Here is a 19288-nt window from a genome sequence, read left to right as displayed (position 1 = left end):
CTTGGGGATTTCTCTCCACCCATTTACATTCTTCTTTCCTACATCTGAGGCATCTCTCTTCCTCTTGCCCGTTACTTCTCTTTCATTATTCTCAGGTTTCTCCCACCTTACCACTCAAATAAGCAGAGCCTTTTCTTGATCCCATGCCCCTGCCCTCAGCTACCACTCCAGCTTTCTCTCTCCCTTTCACAATGAAACTTGTTGTAAGAGTTGTTTGTATTCACTCTCTCTAGCTTGCCATCTTTTCTCTCCTTCACACTTTGACATTCATGTTTTTACTCCTCTCTCTTCACTAGAGCTGTGCTTGCCATGGATCTTTCTGCTGCCAAATGCAGTGACTCTTCTTGGTCCTCAGGTTACTTGAGAATATTTGGTTTATATTGTGGTCACCATGAGAGATAGGATGGACCCTTCTACCCATAATTTGGTGTGGATGTTGAAACTAATGATACCACACATAGACCAAGAGACTCTGAAAAGGTTTATTACTCATATAATGAGGCCTTCTGGAAAGAGAAGGGGAGGACCCCAGGTTGACCTTCAAATGGCTGGAGAAAGCAGGGAAAGGAGAGGGCCTGGGGTTTTATGGTGCTTAGGGAGTGGGGCTTGTGTCATGGTTTCTGCATGTGAACAGAACCTGTGTGGTTTGAACTTTCTCCTGAGGCCAAAAGAGGAAGCATACAGCTTTCTGATAGGCTTGCTCAGATATGGGAGATGGTGGGGCTTGAAAGCTGTCAGCAAACATTAAAAATGGAGTCGGGCTCCTTATTGTAGCATAGTTGGCTAAGCTCTGCTTGAAACTTCTTCCTTGATAATGTTCTTTTTCACTCCCTAATTTTCCTTCTTCTTCTCTGTCTCTTCTCAATTTTATTTTCTGGATTTCTCCCCTCTGCCCATTTCTTCAGTGTTGGTGTTTCTCTGAGCTCACTTTTCTCTCTTATTCTGCACACTTGTCTGGGATGAAGCTCATTTACTCTGTAGCCTCATCCATCATTCACATGCCGATGCTTCCTAAATCCATACCTCCTACTCTAGTCTCTTCCCTTAGGGGCCATAAGGACCATTAGAACAACTGCCTGTGGATATAGCCACTTGGATATCCCATCTGCATTTTATACTCTTACTATATAAAACACATCAACTTCCATCGACTGTCATCTTACTGACTCTCAGATATGACCATTTCTCCCAATTTCTGCTGCCACTTCTCTATACCAGGCCACTATCCTTTTTCACTTCTGAACTGGTCTTTCTGACTCTAGTCTTTTTCCCTTCAATACATTCACCACTTTGCAGCAAAATTGATCTTCAAAACACAGAATTCCAATTACAGTTTTTCCCTACATAAAATTGAATGGCCAGCCATTTCACTAGGAAAATAAAAAATCTTAAAATAGTTTCAAGGTCTTATATAATCTAGCTGGACTTTGCTTACTTCCATAGGCTTATTGCTTACTCTCTTCCCTGGGAGACCACTTCCCTCCAACTGTTCTTTTTCATTCCCTGATTTTCCTTCTTCTCTAGGCTCTCATACCATTGGATTGATGTTACTTCCTCATCTAAGCCATGGCTAACATGCCTCTGGGCCAGAGCTCTCCCCAACAGTGACCTCTGCTTTAGCTGACTCTTACTCCTGTTTTTAGCATAGGTACAGTTTTATCTAGGAAGACTACCAAATCTCCCCAGTCTGGAAGAACTGCCCTTCCCAGGGTTCCATTGCACACAGAATTTCCCTGACATCATTTATCTCACTGAGTAGACATGGTCTGGTTACTTATCTATATTCTCCAAGAGACCATGAATATTTGTTTAGCTTCGTGTGCCCAATGGATACTACATTTTTTGGTAGGTACTCAATAAATAGTTTATGAATGGAGGAAAGTACATTTATTAGAAAAATCTTGATAGGAATTTGATATTAAAGTTGATACGAATCAGTGGTGCAGGAAAGGGGGCAGTTTCTTATGAGGGAGTGGAGATCTCTATTTCAAGGACTTTAGAGTAGAAGAACTCTAAAAATATATGTGTATGTTTTTCTTCTAACAATTGTCTGAGCAACATGGAAGGAATCATTTTCTCCAAAGGCTGTTTATTTTTGTCTATTCAACACACATGTAAGCTTGATTAGCACAACTCTATACAAGTTAATTGTCGCACAAAAGGATTAGACCTCTCAACAAGCTCACCAGAACAACAGTTCCCATACCTGGCTGCACATTAGTATCATTTGGGGAGAATTAAAAAATCTTAATGTTCAGATCATACCCCAAACCAATTACATCAGAATCTCTGCAAGTGGGACCCAAGCTTTAGTGTTTTGCAAAGCTTCCCAAGTTGCTCCACTATGCAGCCAAAATCAAGAAGCACGAGTCTAGGGGAACCTTTGTTTCTGTAAGAACAGTATCAGTCATGGGATTTTGACTTGTCTAAAAATATCCAGAGTAATGTTTCTTTTTTCAAAATTAGTGTAACAGCACTTTTGCATGCCAGATTTTTACATGTCTCTTTGAGGCTTATTTATATTTGGAGTTAATTGAAAAAATACAAACAATTGTAACTTCAAAGGAATTGTAGTATTTTCCTGAGTTCTTTCTTATTGACATTTTACAACACATACACAGGCTCCTTTAAGCCGCTTTCTTTTCCTCCCCTGCAGTTTTCTTCCACATAGACATCATTGTTCATTGCCCCTTTGTTGTTTCATTAACTTGACTTCCAAGGTAAGGTAAAAAAATGTTTTTGACTTACATTTTTATCAAAAAGACCATATTATAGTCTCCCTTATCTTTCACTCCCATGGCTACCTTTTTCTTATTAGGTGTTATCTTAATGTGCGAAGGTTAGATTAACCTCATTAGGGCTCGTAATTAATTTAACTTACAAATTATTCCAACCTTCTAGCCTTACTTAGCCTCTCCCTCTGTAAGTCATTAATCAAGATGCCATGTGAAAGGTGCTGTAGTAGTCAGATCTTTTTTAGAGTGATTGTAAACAGCCATACTTTCTGAGAGTCACTCATGATATCAGCTTTTCCAAAGAACACAGATCTATTTAAGTTCTATAAACACAAATATAGATCAAGACTGTAAAAAACAGGCCTCACGTTATGACTATTTAGTGTTTAACAAATGTTTGGTTGGTAAACCTCTTTAATGGGGGTTTGTCTCCTCTGACTTGGAGGGAGGGTTTGGGATGGCCGTGGATTATACATGTGGACTTGACCCATCTCTACACACAGAAAGATCATTTGGTATGGCAGAGAGTTAACAAGCGTAAGGCCTTGGCTCTGTTCTGTCGGGTTGATGATATAATAAGATGATAGTATAATATGGTATACTATGATATAGTAATGTATACCTTGATAAACTGTAATAATAATATGTTTCAGTATATTATTAGATAGATGAGGAAACTAAGACTCAGAGTATCATTAGTAGCCTTTCCGCAACCACTCAGCCAATTTGTGATGTTAAACCATTCTGACTCCAGAGCCCATGCTCTTGGCTAACAAGACTTTCAATATTGAGCAAATTACTATATCTCTCTGGGCATTTTTTCCCCACATCTGTAAAATAAGGGGAAATCTTGAGTGACTTCCATCTCTAAAAGTCTATATTTTATTTTCTGCCTCAGTAGAACCAATGAGAAGAGTTAGCACTTTGGCAGAACACCATTGAGATAAGTGATACATAACAATTTATTGCCACCAGAAAAAAAAAAAAAAACAGAGAAGCAGTGATATGTTACTGCACAGGCACAATCCTAGTGGGCAGTACTTAAGGAAATACTGGGAGAACTTCTGGTCTGAGTGAACAGTCAAGGTTTTATCCTCTTCCTCTCGATAGGTTTTGGTGAATTGTTCTCTATTCACACCCAAGAGGATTGAATCCAGGTCTTCCTTGAAGACAGAATATGGGTACATTTTTAAGATCTCTAGAATTGAATTTAAAGATTAAGTACTTCCCTGAAACTTCCCTAAAGAAGAAAATTTAGTCAAAATGCTAGGAAGACTTTCCTTAGTCCAAGATTTATCTCTTGGCTTAGTGGTAAAGCACACAGGTTCTGGGATTAGTGAGATCTAAGTTTGAATCTTAACTTTGCCACTTAATTAGCTCTTAGACCTAGGGCAAGTTACTGATCTATACTGAACATCGCTGTTTTTATTTACAAAATGGATATTAGGAAATAGAATTACTTATAGCTTTTTATAAGGATTAAATTGGATAATAGATGTAAATAAGTGAACACAGTTCTTAATCATATGAAGCTTTAGGTCAGCAATAGCTGATATTTTATCATCATCATCATCAAAATCATCATCAGGTTAATGACCCTTGCAAAATGACTGCTGCTTTTGGTGTGTTTAGCAGGTAAACTTCTTTAACAAGGAAAACACTCAGCTACATTTTTATCAGTGGCTATTGTCTCCTATCCATTGTTGATGTCTATATTCCTGAAAAACAACGTAGGGACAGAAAGACAGAAGCTGGCATTCCAAGCAGGAGGTACAGGTATTGGGTTATGAGGGCCAATGGGGGAGTGCATTTCCTCTGCCTATAAAACACACACACACACAGGAAAAAGAAAGTTCATTAAATTAAAAATATATATGTGCAGTTCCCTCCCCCAATCAGAACCCTCTCTGAATGCTTCACCTCATCCTGCTGTCATCTCAGTGAGTCATCCAAATACCACAGTGGGTTCAAGTAGACCATGAAAGGGAAAAGGGGATATGGGGGGGTGGGAAAGAAATGGAAATGAAATAGGCAGCAAGATAGAGCTGGACATACTTCAAAAATTGGGGCAAGCACATAAGGTCGGACTGGTGTGGGAGCAGATAGGAAGGGCATGTCCTGGAGGTGTCATCTAGATTTTTAGACTCTTGATCTTTTTGAACTGTAGCTTGAACCTCTGAAGTTCAATTGATTTTACTGTACCATAGGAAGGGAAAGAAAGACTTGGCTAATGAAATGGAAATGTGTAGTTAAGACAAATGCTAAACCTCCTTAAATATCCTGGATTTGCAATTTCTAAAAACTCAGTAAAATAATCTACATAAGTTCTAAACTCTGTGTCATAACATTGTGCATATACACATATGAACAGCTGTTAAACCTATGTGTATATATAGACAGAGACACATGTGCTATCTATGATTTGCCAATTAAGGGACACACTATAATCTCTATGTACACTCATGCATCTGTGAGAAATAGAAATTTGTTTTCTTTCCATTAAGACATTGTCTGGCTTTATAATTAGTGTTTATAGTAAATACATTCAAAGTTTATTCTTGGAATCCTCAATTCTCTTGCCATTGTAGGATAATGTGAGCTTTAGGCTAATTGATTACAGCCTCTTTTGGCATTAAAGTGACGAAACCTTTTCTCCAAGCCTTGGCCACTCAAATGCACACCTGGGTGCAGGCCAACTCCCTGCTGCAGGCTTCACAGGGCTCCAGCGATTGGTATGCAGGCCTTTGCTTCAAACACAGCATTCGTTGAACTCATAAATTTCCCTGTGACCTTCAATCTCAAGCTAGAGAACATCTGATTGTAAAACTGTCCTTCCTTTTTAAATATTATATTGACTTCTGATTTCTCTATTAATGAGGAAGAATAATTTTTAAAATATTGTGTGAGTAAGCACTGAATTTTATACACACACATACACCCACACACCCCAATAGGACGTTCTTCAACCCATACTTTCTCTCCCTGATGCCCTTTCTTTGCTTTTTTTTTTTTTCCTCTCCTTATCCCATCCTCTGTCTCAGGCTCCAGCTAATGCCTTCTTTGGCCTAGTGGGTGAACATTTTGATTGTGACCTTGCCTTTGCTGTCTAGTGATGGAGTCAGTTTAGGCCAAACTGATTTACAAACTATCTCCTGAAGGATTCTGGGTGGGACAAAAATCTGAAGAACTGAGTAGGGTGGGAAGACTGAGTAGAATGTTAACACTGAACATTCATATCCACACACACAGGGAAAGAGAGAGAGAGAGCAGAGGGATGGACAGAGGAGTGTGTCTGAGTAGATTTGTTGGTTATCAGAGCTAATAATTTCTGCTGCTCATTGGGAATTGTATGTGCCATTCATTGTACTACATACTTTATATACACTAACTTATGTAATCTTCTAATAACCCTATACGGAAGCTATTATCAACCCCATTTTTCAGATAGGAAAACTGAGACAAGAAAGCTAAGTAATTTTTTAAAAGCCAGAGATGTATTTAGAGCCACATCTGGAGTTCAAGCATTAGTCTCCTGCTTCCAAATCATCTGTTCTTCACCACTCTATTCCTGATGGGAATCACCCAGTGCAGCCACTAAAAACCTGCTGAAGGCCAGTGGGACCTCTGACTTTCACACCTCTGGGTTCTTGCATGCATCGATCTTCTGGCGGGTATGCCCCTCTCCTCCTTCCCTGCCTAATGAACCCATCTCCAAGTGTTTCTTTCTTGCTAACCTTCATGTCCCCAGGCAGTGCCGGTGGCTCCCTCTTTGAGCTCCCATAGGTCAGTATTCTGGTTCTCTTATGGTATTATTATTTGTTTCTAAAACCATACAACCTGGGCACCTGGGTGGCTCAGTTGATTAAGTGACTGCCTTCGTCTCAGGTCATGATCCTGGAGTCCTGGGATCAAGTCCTGCATCAGGCTCCCTGCTCAGCGGGGAATCCGCTTCTCCCTCTTACCCTCCCCCCTCTCATGGTCTCTCTCTCTCTTTCTCAAATGAATAAAAATCTTTAAAAAAATAAATAAACTATATGACCTAATATAATGCATAGGCATGTACTAGATGCTCAGTGAGTATTTGTTGACTGGATGTATGAATGCTGAATGATGAAAGATGGGGAAGGCAAGAGATTCCTATTTAATAGGTTTTGTTTTGGAACCAGTTCACTCCTGCATTTCAGTGTAACCACCAGGTCCTTAAGTATACACTGAAGGGAATGAATATTAGAATTTTGCGGTAATGTTAATTGCCATTGTATGTTTGGGTTTAAATTGCATGCATTGCAGAAACTTCAGAATGTTTTAAAATCTGGGGGTGACCTGAGAAGATTTGGTAAGAAGATAAACCCTGTTAGCTTTATGGAGAATTGTGTGAGGGACCAAGAGACTCATGCAAAAGAGATTAAGTGGGAGCTACTGAACTTAAAATGAGAGAGGCTGAGAATTGGACAACTAAGGCAGGGGCAATGAAAGGGGGAGGAAGGGCCCCAAACTTGAGTTAGGTGTTCAGACCTGGGGCAAGGCATTATTGCATCTGCCAATTTGGAGACCTAAGATTTAGTCGCAGAAAGCCCAAATAGAAGTGAGGGGTGGGGCTTAGAAGTAGAACTATCTATGTACTTTTAGGATTGCGCACACTGCTTATTCTGACAGAGAGGCACTATTTTACATGGAAGAAGAGCTTTGTAAGGGGTATTTTTTTGAGTCAGGGAAGAATGAAAAACCAAAGCCAATGTGTCTAGTGGGTTGGTCCTGCTAACACTATTTCTTATCTAGTGGAGTGGACTGGGGCTAAACATCGAGGGCCTGCTGTACAGAGGGTGGACTCACTGATGGGCTATGGACTGGCCATGACTGAAGTCCGCCTGCTCTTCATTTAGGATATTGACTTGAGAAACCAGGTCTACAGTTTGTTAAGATAAAAACTGGTACGGAGGGGCGCCTGGGTGGCTCAGTCGTTAGGCGTCTGCCTTCGGCTGGGGTCATGATCCCGGGATCCTGGGATCGAGCCCCACATCGGGCTCCCCGCTCGGCGGGAAGCCTGCTTCTCCCTCTCCCACTCCCCCCTGCTTGTGTTCCCTCTCTCGCTGTCTCTCTCTCTCTGTCAAATAAATAAATAAAATCTTCTAGAAAAAAAAAACTGGTACGGAGTTTGAAAGTGCTGATGGTTCTCTCTGCGGTCGGGTAGAGGACTGTGTCTTTTAACACAGTCTAGAGTAATGCTTCTCAAACTTGAATGTGCATAGGAATCACTTGGGGATCTTGTTAAAATGCAGATTCTGATTGAGTCAGGCTTGGGTGCAGCCCGAGGTTATGCACTGCTGACAAACTCTGGGGAGATTCTAGTGCTGCTGTTCTGGGAACCACATGGTAAGTGGTAAAGGGCTAAACTATTCTGAGTAAAGAGGCTTTTAATTTCAATTCAAAAGCTGACTGTGAGCCACATACAGCGCTTAGCCAATTAATGCTTTAGTTTCCTAATCTGTGTTATGAAAATGTGGTTACTCCTTGCTTTTACACCTCCTTTTTAGAAATGTTCTATGTGGTAGGATTTTGTGACATTCAGTATAAATGTACTAGGTAAAGGGAGGTCCTTTATCTGCAGCTTCATTTCTAGGAATAATGGTGCTTCCATATTGTGATTTAGGCATTGATATCAGATGGATCATGGTACTTACTGATCCTTCTCCTTCCATTAACCAGTTAGATAACCCCAGGCAAGTTATCCTACTTTTCTAAACCTTATTTACCTCATCTATAAAATAATACATTCATTGAACTAATGTTTATTGGTGCCTATGATGTACCAGACATTGTGCTGGAGACTGAAGATATAATAGTAAATACGGTCTTGCTCTCACCAAGCTTATATTCCAGTGGGGGAGACAGGAAATAAATTACTAAAACTAAAAAAAAAAGACAAAAAAAATTAATTAGAGTATGCATTCCTTGAGACAGGTGCTTTGATTAAAAACCAAAAACAATAAAGGTGTAAAATAAGGTTGCTCTGGAGTGGCAAAAATTATTTTTAGGTAGGAAGAAGAGCCAGTCAGAAGAGCAAAAAGAAAAACACAAGCAGAGAGAATAGCACCAAAGTCCTTTGGCAGGAAAAAACTTGGTTGTGCTTGGGATTCTAAGTCCAATGTGGACAAAGTACATTAAAGGTGAATGGGACATAGGATGAGGTCAGAGAAAGTGGGACAAGATTATGCAGGACTTGTAAGAAATGAGAAAGTTTGAATTTATTCCCATGCAAGAAGAGGCAATTGAAATGTTCTAAGCAAGAAAATGACTTGATGTAATATATTTATTTATTTTATAAAATATCTCTCTGACTGGTATTTGCCAACTGTATAGGAAGGGGTCCAGAGAAGTGGGGTGTCCAGTTAGTAGGTGAGAGATGGGAACTGGGGCTAGCATTCATCACAGTGGAGATGCAAGAGGCGTGGCGACAGATTCCGGAGATATTTGGGAGGAAAAATTGAGAGGACTTGCTGATGGATTAAATAAAATCAGATGGCGGGGAGGTTGGGGAAAAAGGTAAAATTGATAGAAAGAGTAGAATCAAGGATGTCTTTAAGTTTCAAATTTGAGCAACAAGGTAGATGATGGTATGGGGGTGGTTGAGGAAGAGGATGCACAAAGATAAGGTAATCAAGAACTCACATAACAATAATCCTTCTCACACAGGGGGGTTTAAGGATAAAATGATGTAGATATGTATTATTCTGCATAATCCCTAGCACTTAAGTGTTCAATATTTTATTGTTTTTCTGTTATTGTTATTATTCATGAGGGACTACCCATTGGAGACACCAGATGCCCTTGATTGGTAAAGACGTGCTAATTCTCTTGGACTCAACAATCATATTTTTATTTTCTCCAGTGAAAAATAAATAATACTTTTGAAAACCCTGCAATGGTGATAGAAGAATAGGGTAGGATAGACTCATGTGTGCCTCAAGCAACATCAATCAAACTTTCAGCCAAGTTTTGATTACAAGATCTTTATTTCTGGCAATGGTGTAAGAAGCAGAAAGAGCACAGCTGGATTTTCAGCACTAGGTGGATACCACAAGTTCTGGAAATTGGAAAAAAGCATCTTCTAACTTGGAAATTGTGGTGATTTGTCTGGAGTAGTTAGAAGGAAAATAAATACAGACCTTCCCCTAGCCCCAACTCCTCATGGTACCATTTACAGAGTAAGTTGTCTGGCTGTAACTATTCCTGTTTGGTCTTTGCTAAGCATTCAGCCTTTTTAACCAAGGTTGTTAGGTATGTGATTTTGCTCTCTGACTTCTACATCTAAGGTTAATTTTAGCTATAGGAAAGTAGTGTAGATTTTAGTGGTTTTCCAACCTAGCTACATATAAAAACTGCTGGCCAATTTAAAAATACAGAGTGTAGGGTAGTCCCAGGATACTTGATTTAGTAAGCCTGTCAGTCTAGGTTTTTCAAATGTCTCCTACATGATTGGTCTACAAATGTCATTTGGAAACCATTGGTCTGAGGATTGGGGTGTTATATTATGATTTGAAAACTCTGGATTCTGTTTTTTCTTTTGCCAATGAATTGTTTGCAATGTGGCATTGGACAAGTCACTTCATAGTTCCTAATGTGATAGTTTAGCCTCTTTTACTCCATTGGAATGAAGAAAATATAGATAGCTAATAGTCAGTGAGTAGAATGTTTTATGTGAAGGACATTTGTACTGGACTAACAAAGAAGTTTGGAATCCCTGTCCTGGTGAGGGTCTGCCTGTGTGCATCGATCTAGTAAACAGTGCCATCATTCTTTGAAATGCAAACCTACTCATTTCATGATTTCAAAGTGCCTCTTGACTTTTGATTCATAACACTTTATATGAAGGAGTTGAACCATGGTAAATAAACCAATTTTTTCATTAATGATTTTAAAAGGCTCAGAGGACACTCCTCAACACTAAACTTAGAAGAGGGAGCTGTGGCACCCTTGGAGACAAAGTCTTGCCATTACTATAGGCTTTAGTCCCCTTCAAGGGCCCTTTGTGGAAACCAAATTTCCTGGAATTAAGAGGAATCCAGGACACTGAATTCTTGCCCTAATCACAGTCTCTTATGGCCAGAACCAGCCCATGGCATTCAAGTTTCAAGAGATTGACAGGCATTGATATGGAGCCAGTAAGACAAGGCTTGCTATTGGGCCTTGAGTAACTAACCAATCAAATGCATTGTGAGCAGTCTGAGGGTAGAACTTGAAGTGGGTCATCTGATAGAGTGCCATGAAGAAGCTGTGAGAGGTGTATGGAGAGATGGCCATAGGAGGCCATCCCTAATCAAGGGAGAAGAAACTGGGAAGGAGAATCCATGAAGTTGAGGGGGCATAGGGAAACCTATAGAAAGGAAATACCATTTCCTAGGGAATCAGGTCTCTCTCCCAACCTCCTCTCATCCCTGCCTGTAGTGTCTCCTGTGGAGTTCAGAGGTACCAGTGGGAGCTTTGTTGCTTTCCTTTCTACCTTCCAGCATTCTCCCTGTCTATATTTTACCAATATTGCTGGTGGTTTGCATCACAGGGCCTGTCATGTTGTTCAACTACCACCTACAATGGCCAACTTACCCATGATCTATCTACCTTCACCACTGAGGTTATTAAACAGGCAAGGAAATATATGAAATCGGCATTCTTGAATGGCTCTTCATGCAAGAAAAGGGAGGACTATTTCCATGTTGAAGAGTTCCAACCAATTCAGAGAAAAATACCACATGAAGTCAAAATATTATCGTCTTGGCCAAGCAAGGGTTTTCCTTTATAACCATGCTGACATGCACGGTTTTACAGCCTTGCCTCTTCCCTGGTGTCAGTGGTATTGCCTGCTCTCTCCAGCTGGAGGATGTCAATTCAGCAGAGGTAGGGGAAGGATTTCATCTGTGGGAGGTGGTAGAAAGAAGAGAGTCCCTGGGAGGATATAAACTCTGTAGTGTGAAAGAAGAGTAGAATATCCAGTCTACAAGAGGGACAAAAAGGAATTTAGTTATAATCAAAAGAACTACAAACCTTTCATCGAAAATAGATTTGGGAAGACATTTTTAAGTGGCATCTTTCTTTAGAGAAAGAAGCCATATACTAAATAGTACATAGTGTGTGATTTCATTTATATAAAGTTCAAGAACAGGCAAACATAATCTATGCTGATGGAAGTCAGAATAGTGTGGATTGCAGGGGTGTGGGAAGGTTTAACTGTAAGGAACACCAGGGGAGTTCTGGGGCACTGGAAATGCTCTTTATCTTGATCTGCGTGATTACCCAGGTGTATTCACATGTAAAAATTCTTTGATCTGTGTACTAAGATTTGTGTAATACTCTGTATGTAATTTATTACTCAATACATAAACTTAAAATGAATCTTCTTTTTTTTTTTGCCACACTTCTAAATGTGGTATCAGAATAAAGGACATCTGGGATATTGAATAGGATAGAGATGCTATTAATATTCAAAGTGAGCTGTAGAACATAAAAGGAACAGTTAAACCAGACACAGTGGAAGGACCACAGGCTTTGGCAGCTAGTCACCTAGGTCTAGGTCCTAATATACTTTTTACTGTGGATCTTTGAGCTAGCTTTAAATCTCTCTCACACTCAATTCCTTCTGTATGTGGATAATAATATATTTACCTTAACTGCCATTTGGAGGATTCAATGAAATAATGTATATAGGTATTTTGCCAAACACCTGAAATATAACTCAAAAATAGTATTTATTATTAACAGATAGTAGATATATGTTCACATAAACCATGATGCTTAAGAATTCCAGTCACAAAATCAGATTTCTACCCTAAAATATTCCTGGGAATAAAAGTATGAATCTCAATAACTGTTTAACATCAAACTAAACAGTGAAAAGCTGAAAGCTTTTCCTCTAAGATTAGGAACATGACAAAGATGCCCACTCTTGCTGCTTTTATTCAACATAGTATTGGAAGTCCTAGCCACAGCAATTAGGCAAGAAAGAGAAATAAAAGACATCTAAATTGGAAAGAAAGTAACACTGTCACAATCTGCAGATGATATGATACTGTATAGATAAAACCCTAAAGATTCCACAAAAAAAATCATTAGAACTAATAAATGAATTCAGTAAAATTTTATTTATTAGTTCAGTGAAGAACTAACAAGTAAATTCAGTAAAATTGTTTCTATATACTAATAACAAACTACTACAGAAATTAAGAAAACAACCCCATGTACAATTGCATCAAAAGGAATAAAATGCCTAGGAATAAATTTAACCAAGGAGGTAAAACACCTGTATACTGAAAACTCAAAAACATTGATGAAAGGAATTGAAGAAGACAAAAATAAATGGAAAGATATTCCATACTCCTGGATTGGAAGAATTAATATTGTTAAAATATCCATACTACCCAAAGAAATCTACAGATTCACTGCAATCCCTATTAAAATTCCAATGGTGTTTTTCACAGAACTAGAACAAACAGATATAAAATTTGTAGGGGCCAAAGACTCTGAGTAGCTGAAGTAATCTTGAGAAAGAAGAGCAAAGCTGGAGGTATCATGCTCCCTGATTTCAAACTATACTACAAAGCTATAATAATCAAAACAATATGGTGTTGTTATAACAGACATGTTGATCAATGAAATAGAATAGAGAGTCCAGCAATAAACCCACACATATATGGACAGTTAATTTACAACAAAGGAGCCAAGAATATTCAATGGAGAAAGGGCAGTCTCTTCCATAAATGGTGTTGGGAAAAACTGGTCAGCCACATGTAAAACAATGAAACTAGACCCTACATTGTCTTACACCCTACACAAAAATTGACCCCCAATGGATCAAAGACATGAATGTAAGGCCTGAAACAACAAAACTCTTAGAAGAAAACATAGAAGGTAAACTCTTCAGCATTGGTCTTGGCATTGAATTTTTGGATTTGATTCCAAAATTGAAGGCAACAAAAAGAAAAATTAACAAGTGGGACTACATTAAACTAAAAAGCTTCACAGCAAAGGAAACCATCAACAAAATGAAAAGGCAACCTACTGAACGGAAGAAAATGTTTGCACGTCATATAACAAATAAGGGGTTACTATCCAAAATATATAAAAAACTGAAACAACTCAATAGCAAAAAAAAAAAAAAATTAAAAAATGGGCAGAGGATCTAAATAGACATTTTTCCAAAGAAGACATACAGATGGCCAACAGACACATGAAAAGATGTTCAAAATCACTAATTATCAGGTAAATGCAAATCCAAACGACAGGGAGATATCCTTTCAAACCTGTTAGAATGGCTATTATCAAAAAGACAAGAAATAACAAGTGTTGAAGAGGATGTGGAGAAAATATTGTTGTAAATGTAAATTAGTGTAGTCACCATGGAAAACAGTATGGAGGATCCTCAAAAAATCAAGAATAGAACTACAATATGATCCAGTTATTCCATTTCTAGGTATTTATCCAAAAAAATGAAAATAAAAACACTAATTTGAAAGGATATATGCACTCCTGTGTTCATTGCACCATTATTTACAATAGCCAAGATATAGAAACAACCAAGTGCCTATCAATGGATGAATGGATAAAGAAAATGTAGTGTATATACATGGTGGAATACTACTCAGCCATTAAAAGAAGGAAATCTTGCCATTTGTGACAACATGGATAGATCTTAAGGATATTAAGCTAAGCGAAGTAAGTCAGGGAAAGACAAATGCCATATATTTTACTTATACATGGAATTAGAAAACCCAGAACAAATGAACAAATAAAACAAAACTCATGGATACAGAGAATAGGTGGATGGTTATCAGAGGGGAAAGTAGGTGGGAATAGATGAAATGGGTGAAGGAGGTCAGTTGTGTGCTGAAAAATGGTAACTAGACTTATTGTGGTGATCACTTTGTAGTGTATATAAATATCAAATTATCATGTTGCATATCTGAAACTAATGTTATATAATAATTTTGCCTCAATAAAAAACTAACAATCCTTCACTTGTTTCTAAATGGAGACTGTTCAAATTATGTTAAACTATTAAAATTTATTTAAATTATTTTATTTAAAAATATTTATTTATTTGAGAGAGAGAGAGCACAAGCAGGGGGAGCAGGAGAGGGAGAAGCAGACTCCCCGCTGAGCAGGGAACCCGACACAGGGCTTGATCCCAGGACTCTGAGATCATGACCTCAGCCAAAGGGAGGTGTTTTACTGACTGAGCCACCCAGGCGCCCCTATTTAAATTATTTGAAATCAAATAAATGCATCTGTGCTATAGGATCTAGGGCAAATTATTTCATATTTCTGAGTATATTTCTTTATCTTTGAAATAGGAATAATAATACTATTTCATCAGGAAATATCAGTTTGTTACCATGTGTAATGTGCTCTGCAATATGCCTAACACACTGTGAATTTTAGTTAAATTATTCAACCTGAAAGATACTTAACTAATGTAAGCCAGATATTATTTAGGAATTATTATGAGGATTAAAAACAAGAATAAGACACAATCCTAGCCTTCAGGAAGTTTTCACCTTAGTGGAAAAGAGAGACATGTGCACGTTTATAAAACAATGTGATAAATATTTTACTAGTGTAACGTTAGAATACTGGAGAAGTACACAGGAGGTAATAATGTGACAGTCATTAAAAGTTGTGGGCATATTTAAATTTAAAAAGAGCATCATGGCCCTGGAAAATAATAATTTAAGGCCACCATATGGTTGAGTCCATGGCCACGGAATTACTTCTGTTTCAGAATCAAAGCTCATAACCAGGATTGCTCTGAATCAGAAGTGGATGCATTAAAACAGCAATATGGAAAACACCTTCAAATTGGCAGTGAGTCTACCTCACTGTCTACTTCTGTCTACCTCAAAGCAGTTTCTCTGGTTGGAGGCCATGTTCATGCATGAGAAGGAAGAGCAATTCCTTCAGGACTGTTGAGTCATGCCTACTTTGGGAACCTATGAGTGCTTTCCAAGGAAAAGATGGACTTGTGAACAAACAAAATGGCCATAGTAATCTCTAGAAAGGTCCTTGCCCTTCTGAAGTTCAGGCTAAGAGTTTCTGTTTTAAAAGAAAATCTATATGCTGTATCTTCTCCCCTCTCTGGAGAACGAAGATATATTGGCAACTTCATCAATTATATTACCATATGAACATTGATGATCCCCACATCACTTCTGGGTAGTCCCCTGAGTGTGTGATAACTTTTTTCTTTCCTTCATCCCACCTGGCATTTCCCAGTGCACTTAGGTGTGAGGCTTCTCCGAGATGAAAAGCTTAAATAAAACCCAGCTGTAAACAATCTAGACCTTGCACTGATATTTATCAAGCTCTCTTGAGAGATTTATATCAAATATTACAGGCATACCTTGTTTTATTGTGTTTTGCTTTATTGTGCTTTGAAGATATTGCATTTTTGGGGTTTTGGGTTTTTGGGGGGTTTTTTTGTTTTTTTTTTTTACAAATCAAAGGTCTGTGGCAATCCTGCACTGAGCAAGTCTGTGGGTATTGTTTTTCCAACAGCACTTACTCACCTCATGTCTCTGTGCCATGTTTTGGTAATTCTCGCAATATCTCAGACTTCTTCATTATTATTGTATTTGTTATGGTAATTTGTGATCAGTGATCTTTGATGTTATTATTGTAATTGTTTTGGGGCACCATGAACCGTATCCATATGAGAGCAAACTTAATCGATAAACGTTGTGTGTATTCTTACTGCTTCACTGACTGGCTGTTCCCCCATCCCTCTCCCTCTCCTTGGGCCTCTATATTCCCTAAGAAACAACAAAACTGGAATTAGGCCAATTAATAATACTACAATGTTCTCTAAGTGTTTGAGTAAAAGAGTCACGTGTCTCTTGCTTTAAATCAAAATCTAGACAGGATTAAGCTTTCATTGTTTGTTTCAGACATAATGCTATTGCACACTTAATAGACTACAGTATAGTTTAAACATAAGTTTTATATGCACTGGAGACCAAAAAATTCATTTGACTCGCTTTATTGTGAGATCTCCCATTGTAGTGGTCTGGAACTGAACCTGCAATATCTCCAAGGTATGCCTATACCATACAATAGCTGTTGTTATCACTGCTAAGTGTCCACTACTATTTTTACTTCCATGACTTAGAAATTAGACTGGTGAGGTAGGACCTTTAGTTAACAAGAACCAACTGCTCCTGCCTATTTGCTAATCCTTATCCCATATTACTGAGAACCCAGACTTCTACCATGACCTCCTTGAGGGAGTCTAATGGGCTATTTTGTTTCATGTCTCATCAGCAACTTCCTGAAGATACAGTGCCTGGAGGGTGGAATCTGGGAGCAAGGCAGCTGCATCCCAGTGGTGTGTGAGCCCCCTTCTCCTGTCTTTGAAGGCATGTATGAATGTACCAATGGCTTTGAGCTCAACAGCCAGTGTATGCTCAACTGTAACCAGGAAAGTGGAAGGGTAAGATGACTTGGTTTTGGATCAGGCTCTGCTCTAATCTTGATGACCAATCCAAGAATGTTGACTGGAAATGATCTAAGTGAATCCCAGTAGGCAGGGCCTTACTAAGCTGGGATTCTAAGCAGCAGTGTTGATATTATTCGATAGAAAATTCAGAAGATAACCACGTTTTTGGAATAGTTTCTCCTGAGTTTAGAACTTCCTCTTGGATAAAAGGAAAAACCTTTTGGGTTTGGGTACCTGGGTAAATTCCAAAAAATGCTGGGTTTTTGCTTTGGCAATGTGATTTCCTCCCATGTATGGCCACTGACCTAACCTGGCTCTGAAAGCTGGTATCATATTTTTCAATAGAACAGAGTTCTGAACAGAAACACAAATTTCTCAGCAAAGGCAAAGCTGAAAGCACTATCTGACTACCATTCTTCCTAGGATTTTGGCACAAGAGGTCTCAAATGAAAACCACAGTCTTATCGTGGTTATGTGATGAAAATCAGTTTTAGTTTTGACTCTTTTCAAGTACCACACACATACACACACGAGACAGGAAGTTAAGCAGACTTCCTAGGCAGAGATCAATGACCTTGACTGCTCTCCTGGCACATGTCTGTCTCAGTGTCCAGCACTCCAAGGTAAGTACTGCTGGACAGATGTGAAAAGAATATGCCATGAAATGAGACTCCTGAGAAATCAGACACATCCGTTTGCACTGATTGTTTAAAGCCTCAAGGAGTTGGCCCTGGATGAAGGGAGAGTTTTATCTACAATTCTAAAATCTTGCTTTCTTGGGTTTTGTGAGTTAGTGCTATTTTCTCTGTGATCTGCATATAGTATACTTTGTGATTATTGGGGGTGTGGAGCCAAGAGTCACACAAACCAGCATACATATGGAGAAAGGAAATAAAACTTTGGTGAGATCAAAAGAAACTACGATGTGTCCATTCAAGCAGAAAGGCAAAAATACCTTTGGAAAAATTATGAATTGGTTTCACTGGATCACACTCCTCTTGAAAAAAAATCTGACATTTGCTACAAGCAGCGTTTGTGTGATAGTATGGATGAATCCATGCAAAACAACACCATCTGTGAAAAAAATTCCAAAAATATCTCCGAATATGTGGGCTACAGTTAACAGCTCACTGAATCCTTATATACAGAGGAAAACACATTGTTAATAAATTTCATTAATGACAAAATTGTCCATGGTTTCTTCACATCCAAATAGCAAAAAATTGTCTTGACTTTTCTTATTTTTTATTTTTATTTTTTGGTCAGTAACAACATGGTTTATTATTTCAATAGTATCTTTTAGTCCAGGTTCTAAAAGTTGGAGAACACTACCATTTTCATCAGACCACTTTTTTCCCTGGTCTAAATGAAGTTAACAAAACAAGAATGGAAATGTTTACTTTTGATATTTTAGCGTCCCATCCTCTGCACTAAGGAGGGACTGTGGACTGAGGAGTTCAAGTTGTGTGAGAACCTGCAAGGGGAGTGCCCACCACCCCCTTCGGAGCTGAATTTTGTGGAGTATAAGTGTGAACAGGGATACGGAATTGGTAAGTTTGGGAGGAGATGGTGAATTCTGCTCCCAAGTAATCCTTTTATTAAGCCTGGCTGGAGTTTGAGTCAGATCCATTGTTCTCCCTGAGGAGTAGATGGAAATGCAAGTTGACTTTTGGCTGGTTCAGTAAAAATAAAATTTATGGCAAGCTCCTTTTTACCCTTCCACATGCGTGTAACATTGGTGTGGCTGCTGAGCTATTTGCAGAGGGTCTGGTCATGTTACCCAAGCGCTGCAGGCAGAAAGTGGATTTATTTGTAGCAGGAGTTGAGTTGTAGTTCAAGAGGAAAGGTAGAAATGTGTAGCCATACACTATGCATGTGCTCGCCCCTTCTCCATTCTTCCTGCAGTTGTTACTGGAGCAGAGAGTTTCTGAAGGGATGATTTGAGATGGCATTTGCTTGCGTTGCTTTTTAGCCATTCTTTCTCCAGAATGAGAGGACCAGGCTCCAGAACCTATAGGCAAATTCTTAATCAAGTAATGGCAACTAAGGGTCTCTTTGGTCAGAGCTGATTTAT

General features: G+C 38.7%; 1 protein-coding gene across 1 annotated transcript in view; it reads left to right on the top strand.

Moving 5' to 3' along the window:
* Positions 1–19288, top strand: part of PAPPA2 (pappalysin 2) — a 294310-nt gene that overhangs the window by 223850 nt on the left and 51172 nt on the right. Inside the window, exons 17-18 of the mRNA XM_035010738.1 lie at positions 17040–17208; positions 18629–18764. Coding sequence (XP_034866629.1) covers positions 17040–17208; positions 18629–18764 — 305 coding nt within the window. The remainder of the gene's footprint in view (positions 1–17039; positions 17209–18628; positions 18765–19288) is intronic.

Source organism: Mirounga leonina, unplaced genomic scaffold (genome assembly GCF_011800145.1).
Source record: "Mirounga leonina isolate KUSES-001 unplaced genomic scaffold, KU_Mleo_1.0 Mir_154, whole genome shotgun sequence".
Lineage (NCBI taxonomy): Eukaryota > Metazoa > Chordata > Mammalia > Carnivora > Phocidae > Mirounga > Mirounga leonina.
Note: the sequence above shows the minus strand (reverse complement) of the source record. Positions and strands in the feature narration are given on the sequence as shown.